Source organism: Malus domestica, chromosome 09 (genome assembly GCF_042453785.1).
Source record: "Malus domestica chromosome 09, GDT2T_hap1".
NCBI lineage: Eukaryota > Viridiplantae > Streptophyta > Magnoliopsida > Rosales > Rosaceae > Malus > Malus domestica.
The window spans coordinates 2,043,276-2,051,143 of record NC_091669.1 but is presented as its reverse complement, the minus strand read 5'-3'; the positions used below and the strand labels follow the sequence as shown (position 1 = coordinate 2,051,143).

Here is a 7,868-nt window from a genome sequence, read left to right as displayed (position 1 = left end):
AATCAAGAGTTTCAAGACTCAAAATCCAAGAGTTGCAAGTATCTTATCCAGAGGGTGCGGACTGAGGATGATGATGACCCAATCACCGTGTGCCACGGTGCTACAAATCTACCATTATTTGGTTATGAGTGAGAGAGAGAGAGAGAGAGAGAGAGAGAGAGAGAGAGAGAGAGAGAGCAGCAAGTCTGCGGCAAAACCAACCCCAACTCACCAATCACCTTATCCAAATTATTAGAATCCTGCAAATTGTCAGACTCCAATGGCTGCCCTCCTCTCCTGCCACTACTCTGCTGCTTCTCCAGCTTCCTCCTCCTCCAAATTCTTCAGCGGCCACCGCACTCCCTTCTCAATTCCCCACAACCACCTTGCAACCCGCCGTTCTTCCCCACGCTCTGTCCAATGCCAGATCCACAACCAACAGGTGCCATTTTTTGTTTAAATTTTCAGCATTTTTATTCAATCAAATTCTTGGCAATTAATATATTTTTTACAATATTAGAATGTACGAACCGTATAGAATATTGGGTACTTTGTTAAGTTCGAATCTTTTCGGAAAGCTGTGACATTTTTCTGCAAAAGTTGATTGTACATAGAACCCATTCAGCATCTTCACTTGTTTATGCTGAAAGGGAAGATCTTTTGCTGAAATATGTTGATTGTATATAGAATCCACTAAGCATTTTCATTTGTTACAGCAGAAAGGGAAGTCATTCTCCATCAAGGAGTGCGCGATTTCGATAGCATTGGCGGTGGGATTAGTAACAGGAGTTCCTGCATTGGATTGGACTAGCAATGCCTTTGCAGCGGCTAATCCAGCGGTGCCTGATGTGTCTGTACTGATCTCTGGACCGCCGATAAAGGACCCGGGGGCATTGCTGAGATACGCTCTGCCTATTGATAATAAAGCTATCAGGGAAGTACAGAAACCGCTTGAAGATATCACTGAGAGTCTCAAGGTAGCTGGGGTCAGAGCACTCGATTCTGTTGAGAGGGTAATTCATCAAACAATTTCTTTCATTGCCTTCATTGTGTTTATGTATGAGGAACTTAGATAGATGGTGACTGAGACTTTGAGTTGGGATGCAGAATTTGAGGCAGGCATCTCGAGCTCTGACGCAGGGGAAGTCTTTAATTGTATCTGGATTAGCTGAATCGAAGAAGGAACACGGAGTTGAATTGCTTACCAAGCTGGAAGCTGGAATGAATGAGCTTCAACAGATTGTGGAGGATAGAGATAGAGATGCAGTAGCAGCAAAACAGAAGGAGCTGCTTCAATATGTCGGGGGGTGAGTATTTCGCAGAAAAATTTACTTGTGCCATGGTGAAGAATTTTGGCTTTTTAATTTCGTCACGCTTATTGATCTGCATGAACAGAAAACGCCTCTTATGAAATATCGGAGTGGCTGTAAGAAGCTAAAACTGTGTGAGTATAAGATAGTAAGTAGAGGTATTGAATTTCAAAATGCATTCTCTCTGTTGGAAAAAAACTGCAAAGTTGCTGTTGTAGGAATTTTCGTGTTTATGAGTGAGACAATGCGCGATAGAAAGACCATTAGTAAAACTGAGACTAAATCAGCCGGCATTGTTTGCGGTAGATACTAGAAAAAACAACGATTAGAGCTAGAGCTGAAAAGACGTTGAAGTGTGCGAGGATTGTCAGTTATAAGTATAACATGCGTATCCTCATATATGCCCTTGTCATTGACTGCAGCTGAGATCTTCCTGGGGCATTGGGTTTCTGCAGTGTTGAAGAGGATATGGTGGACGGATTCCCTTACGAAGTGCCTGAAGAATACCAGAGCATGCCTCTGTTGAAGGGGAGAGCGACGGTGGATATGAAGGTCAAGGTTAAGGACAATCCCAGCCTTACTGATTGTGTCTTCCGTATTGTTCTTGATGGTTACAACGCCCCTGTGACTGCCGGGAACTTTGTAGACTTGGTGGAACGACACTTCTACGATGGCATGGAAATCCAAAGAGGTAACATCTCATAGTAAATATGCACTCTTATGCATTTCAAGTTTATGTTTACTAGTTCATCTGACCTCAAAACTTCAAAATTTCGACTTGGCTTTGCTTTTCGTTGCAGCGGATGGTTTTGTCGTACAAACTGGTGATCCTGAAGGACCTGCAGAGGGTTTCATAGATCCAAGTACAGAGAAAACCAGGACAATACCATTAGAAATCATGGTCGAGGGAGAGAAAGTACCTTTTTATGGAGCAACTTTGGAAGTAAGCTTCTCACACCTTACCAGAACTTAATGCAAAAAACCTACTATAATCTGTGTTTGCTTATACTGCGTAGACATTGATTGTGAAATTCGTATTCTGACAGGAGCTCGGGCTATACAAGACACAAACAAAGCTTCCGTTTAATGCGTTCGGAACAATGGCTATGGCGAGAGATGTAAGATCAACGTCGCGGTTCATCTTTTCTCGTTTGATCGATTCAGAAGTTAGAGATTAAATGGTTTTCAAATTTTGTTGGCAGGAATTTGAGGACAATTCTGCTTCCAGCCAAGTGTTCTGGCTGCTCAAGGAAAGTGAGCTAACTCCAAGCAATTCCAATATATTGGATGGGAGGTATGCAGTGTTTGGATATGTAACAGAGAACGAAGATTTCTTGGCAGATTTGAAAGTTGGTGATGTTATTGAATCAATCCAAGTAGTTTCTGGCCTGGAAAATCTTGCCAATCCAAGCTATAAGATTGCTGGATAGTGACTATTCTGTACTACTTTGTAATTTAATTCGGGGATCCGGCAGTCGCACTCCGGGATCCGGCGGCGACCGTCGTATTGTTTTGAGAGAATTTGTACCTTTTGTTTGGAGAATAATGTATTCACTTGGTGTTTTCTATATGAACATTAGTCAATCTGGTCCTGTCCTGTGCTGTGCTTGGGAAATTAGCATAAAGAAACGAAAGCTTCACAAGTTTATAGTCCAACAAGCAACTGATGTTGCAGAGCACATATTAAACCTACAGCCTCCACACTTTTGTATTCACTTCTCTCAATCTATTCAATTCAATCTAATACAAATTGAATTTCCAGAACGGACACGTTCCTTTCGCGTCTCTCGCTTGCCGGACGAGGAGCAAATCTTTCAAGGTCCGCGGTACTTGAGGAAACAGAAACAACCCTGCGGCTGGTCCCCGGGGATCATACCTCCACCTTTAGATGTGTCAATGGCCTCCAACATGGCCACCACCTCGTCCATCTCAGGCCGCTTGTCAGGGCTAGCGTCCCAACATCGCTTCATCACATTTGCAAGAGCACTTGGGCAACAACGAGGTATCTCTGGCCTCAGATTCTGTAGTTTCATATAGAAATATGATTTTTCTTTTAGCGTACAACTTTGACGCAATAATTTATCTCATGGATTGTAAGAAATCTTATGGATTTTATCTACCTGGCGGACAACGGCTGATGTCACTTCCGAGAAGCTGAGATCAGGATACGGCATGTCACAACAGTATATTTCCCACAAGCAGATTCCGAAACTGTACACATCACATTTTCTGTTATATGGGTGGCCATTTAGAACCTGTTCCATCCCGCCATTGACAAAAAGTCAGATACAGAAATACAGAAATATTGAGGAAATAGGAGGAAACCACATAATCTTATGATCCACAAGCAACTCATTGACCATAAACAGATGTTCAATAACAGAAACGAGCAGCATCGGACTAAATAACGCAACTCGTCATTTTTTGTTCATATGAAGATCCATTATATTGGTGTCATGTAAGGTTTGCTGTCCATCACGGCACAGCCAAATAGTGGGAACATCACCGAGGTATGTTATGGCACTCCGGGTCCATCTGCAGTGTTGGAAATATTTGAGGCAAAATCATGACGTATAGATGCACATCTTTCTCTATAAGAAATCTACGAAGACCATGACATTTTTTGGAATGAAATTTCTAATTTGAGAACATATTTTCCATCACATAACTATTTTTGCTTATTTACTGATGTAACCTAGTGAAGCGGAGTTTCTATCAGGAATTATTTTGTCGGGATATACATAGCATTACAAATGCATCCAAATACAGCATATAAATAACACAATATAGAGAGAGAAACATCCCAATCTTTATAGGGAAAATTCTTGCACATGTCAGTTCGAACAAAACCCAGCAAGGTAAACACCATGACAGCCTTCTATGATTAACCGACAGGGAGAACTCTGCAGCTTGAAGGCTACAAACCCACACAAGGTTGCATGCATGCAAATAAGGTGCATTACTAAAGATTTAAATTAAAGTTAATCAAAGGGTATACCTCTGGAGCCATGTAACCGAGGGTTCCAGTTTCCCCAGTCATTTCATTAGGATTTGAAGCCTCAACACGAGCAACCCCAAAATCGGCTATTTTTACAGTTCGTGTCTTGTCCAGAAGCATGTTTTCTGTTTTAACATCTCTGTGAACAATCTTCTTCGAATGAAGATAGCACAAACTACAAAAAATACAGAGAATGGCAGTTCAATCCTCACATTAAAGAAATACAAAAACTCTGCACGTTCAAAGAACAAGTTCCATATATAGAAACTAATGTGTCTTCTTGGAAGTTGAAAAGGTTTAAATATATCAAAGATCCAAAGAATAAAATAAAATAAAGATGGAGTGCGCGAATATGACCCTCTTGCAAGATCCAATGCCAGTTGGACAACTAGTTTGAATGCCAGCTTCCTTCTGCGGTTCTTTATGAGGTAAGATTTCAGTGCACCGCCAGGACAATATTCAACAACAACACAACAAACATTACTTGGCATGCCAACTTGGCCATTATCTGTTTGTATGTGTAGCTCCGATGATCCCATTGTAGCCCCTATAAACTGCAAAGAAAGATTTGGCATGAATAAGTTATACGGTGTTGACGTAAACAAACCAATTCATATAACAATAAGACTCCAACTGGATCAAGTTTGAGGGCGCTCGACGCCATACTCAGTCAGGCCAAGAAAAAAGCGACATTCCATCTTGAGAACCGACATCCACTTTAAAGTTAATTTTGTTTTGACACAACTATCTTGTATTTATGTTGAATTCTAACACTACAGTAAATTCTGTAGATACATGGTTCTAACTAAGAGGTTAAGTATGAGAATGTTTCACTTACGGTTTTCCAATTAAAACGTTATATGAATGCTCACAACATACAAGAGTGAAGACATCGAAATGTTACCTTGGTTACATTAGGGTGCTCAAGCTTATGCCAGACAGCAACTTCTTGAGTAAAAGCTGCTCTTAGTGAAGCTATTTCAGCATCTGATCTATGCCCCTCTTCTCCCCAATCTAGAAGTTTAACTGGACATTGGAAAAAGAGGGAAAGGTAAGAGTTAACGTACAGGTATTTCTATGATTCAGGTTAAATTACACAAACACATCAATGAAGGTTCTCTCGATCCTAAACAGCCACATCAACAGTTTAATAAATATATAACGTCAAACATAATAAGACAATTATCATATAAAGTATCTCCTACTGATCCAAGCCTAATTATGGTCTTCACCATAGAGTAATTTGGACTATTTCTATTTCTTGGTTGAATTACTTTGAACGAGAGTCTCACGAATGCTAAGATGACAACTCATCTGGCAGATTAGTAGCTCGCCTGTTTTGAGTCAATAATCTTCCTATGCGCAGCTTGTGTCTCCAAGTGAGAAGTTAAAAAAGTGCACAACTTTATTAAATTAAGATGCAAAGGTTCTTTTTAATAGGAAAAAAGTGCAATTACTACAGCTAACTACCAGCTGCTCTCCCAATCCGTGAATCACGGAGATTGTGCTGCAAAAGAGACACTTCCCCTCTGTTGTAGCTAATCAAATTCAGGATATTAAGACAAAGAACAACAACAAAATATCAGAAGCCTTCAAGAAATCCCTGCGCGCATTGGAGAATAACGGTAGAGATTCAAGGAACTAACTTAAGCAAAAGTTGTAGAGAAGCCTGAAACTTCTATGACACCGTTGAAACGGAGACTAAACGAGCAAGTTCAGGTGCTTCTCAAAAAAAGCGCTGTGCTTCCAAAAGCACTTCCATTTCATTTATGAGCCAAAAACCAGTAGGTTTTTAATTCATTGCATTCAAAAGGCTAGCTTGACATTGTTAAAAATTTCATTGGCCCTCAAACCCGAAAGACTCGATCTCAATCAGTCATACATATAAACAAACTAAAACATCCTGCGTTAAATACAAACCAATATCAACGTCACTAAGCTTCAAAACAACGGCGTCCATGACGTCCAAAGAAGCAATCTCACACATGCATGTATATATCGAAATGATGAGTTTTTCCAGGAAATATCAAATTTTGATAAACGGGTATTGATTTTCATCAAATGGGCACAATCAGAACCCATACAAAATATAAAAATTCCATTAAAAAAGAAGCGTGGCAAAAGAGCAGTACCGGCGACGTCTTGGCCGTCGTACATGCCACGGTGAACCGCGCCGAAAGTGCCACGAGCTATAGCGCCCTTGACGACGAGCTTGGAGGGATCAATCTCCCACTCTTGCCTTCTGGGAGTGTTGCTCCTCGACGCCGCCACTGCCTCTTCGTCTTCCTCCGGCTTCTTGTTCTTCTCCATCGTACATGCCCTGCTGAGGTGCCGCTGCAGCTGCTCGTCCAAGCTCTTCAGATCTATCTGATCCGCCCTCAAATACCCGCCTCCGCCTCCGCCGCCGTCGCTCTTCTCCTTCATTTTTTTTCACGGTCTGGTGTCAGAAAGTGAAGAAAGCTCGCTATTTTTGGGGTAGTCAGTCAGTCACTGTTTCGAAAGTTGTCTGCTTCTTGTGAGGATGTTGCAGAAGGAGGAGGAGGAGAAGGGTTATAAATGGTGTCACCAAGATCAAGCAGTAGTAGTGTTACTCTGTTGCTTCTCTCGCCATCATCCATGTGGGCACATGGATTTTGCCTGAGGACGACGTGTGTTTCTGACCCACCTCACTCTCTCGCCCACTTTTTCCCTCTCTCTCTCTCTCTCCTCTCTTTTCTTCTAATGCTTTGTGTCCTTCAACGTAATACATCATTTACCTCATCTTCTATAAAGATGTGATTTTTGTAAATTTTCGGTCGAGATGTCTGACTATGACAACTCTTACATTTTATGGAGGAGCGTAAGTTTAGATGAGTTCAGGTAAAATTAAAAAGAAACATTGAAGTTCTAATGTTTCGGTGAAATATGTCATACAGATTACATGGTCAAGTTATTAAACGCAAGATTTCCTCCTATCTTATCTCAAAAAGATCGATTCTGATCTATCTTGTTCGTGAGAGATTCCTAAATATAATCGCATACGTGTTTAGAGCTGTTTATAAAAGAAATGTATCTCCAGCTACACATCAAACTCTCTCCCAAACCATGCCATAATCTGTGGATTTATGTGAAAGTTTTATTAGTAAGTGAATACTAATTTGGTTTATAAAAGCATGTTTAAGTGATTATTCTAAATAGTGTGGTTTAGTATTCTTCGTATACTTGGTAGCATTTTTTGTTCTTTTTCGATGTGCTGGGAACACGGTCTAGTACATTCAGTATCATAATTCAATTATCTAACCACTTATATTATGATATTTGTTGTACCATGCCTTGATCTCGACACACTGAAAAATTTCTATTTGCTTAAAATTGTACATCATAGGCTAAGCCAATGACAGAAAAACACATTTTAAAGGCATATGGTGCTAAGCCAAAAGACATACGTAAAAGGCATATGGTGCCCTAATAATCCCCACCATACAACCATCAATTCCTTTGTTTGTTGGGAGTTTTAACGAAAAGTCTGAAATACTATTCATTTTAACAAAAAATCATATTTTTACACTAAAAAGTCAAACATGGTTCTATTCACTTTACCC

At 40.5% G+C, this 7,868-nt stretch overlaps 2 protein-coding genes across 2 annotated transcripts; one reads left to right on the top strand and one right to left on the bottom strand.

Annotated features, from left to right (window-relative positions):
* Positions 1-259: 259 nt before the first annotated feature.
* Positions 260-2,719, top strand: LOC103411166 (peptidyl-prolyl cis-trans isomerase CYP38, chloroplastic-like). The gene is given in 7 exon segments (NM_001328778.1): positions 260-421; positions 699-992; positions 1,087-1,286; positions 1,745-1,980; positions 2,090-2,232; positions 2,336-2,407; positions 2,492-2,719. Coding segments are annotated over 7 exon segments (1,335 nt in total).
* Positions 2,720-2,888: 169 nt separating this feature from the next.
* Positions 2,889-7,029, bottom strand: LOC103442261 (serine/threonine-protein kinase 54-like). Its single transcript, XM_008381032.4, has 6 exons — positions 6,420-7,029; positions 5,192-5,313; positions 4,645-4,841; positions 4,288-4,462; positions 3,410-3,544; positions 2,889-3,310 (listed from the first exon to the last, which is right to left on the bottom strand). Exons 1-6 carry the CDS (start codon positions 6,709-6,711, stop codon positions 3,104-3,106), a joined length of 1,128 nt encoding a protein of 375 aa, XP_008379254.1. The 5' UTR covers positions 6,712-7,029; the 3' UTR covers positions 2,889-3,103.
* Positions 7,030-7,868: the final 839 nt, after the last annotated feature.

Coding starts and splice junctions, on each gene's coding strand:
- LOC103442261 (XM_008381032.4), bottom strand. CDS start 6,711: ATGAAGGAGAAGAGCGACGGCGGCGGAGGCGGAGGCGGGTATTTGAGG. Junction 4,842..5,191: donor AGCACCCTAATGTAACCAAG/GTAACATTTCGA, acceptor CTTTCTTTGCAG/TTTATAGGGGCTACAATGGG. Junction 3,311..3,409: donor CATCAGCCGTTGTCCGCCAG/GTAGATAAAATC, acceptor ATGAAACTACAG/AATCTGAGGCCAGAGATACC.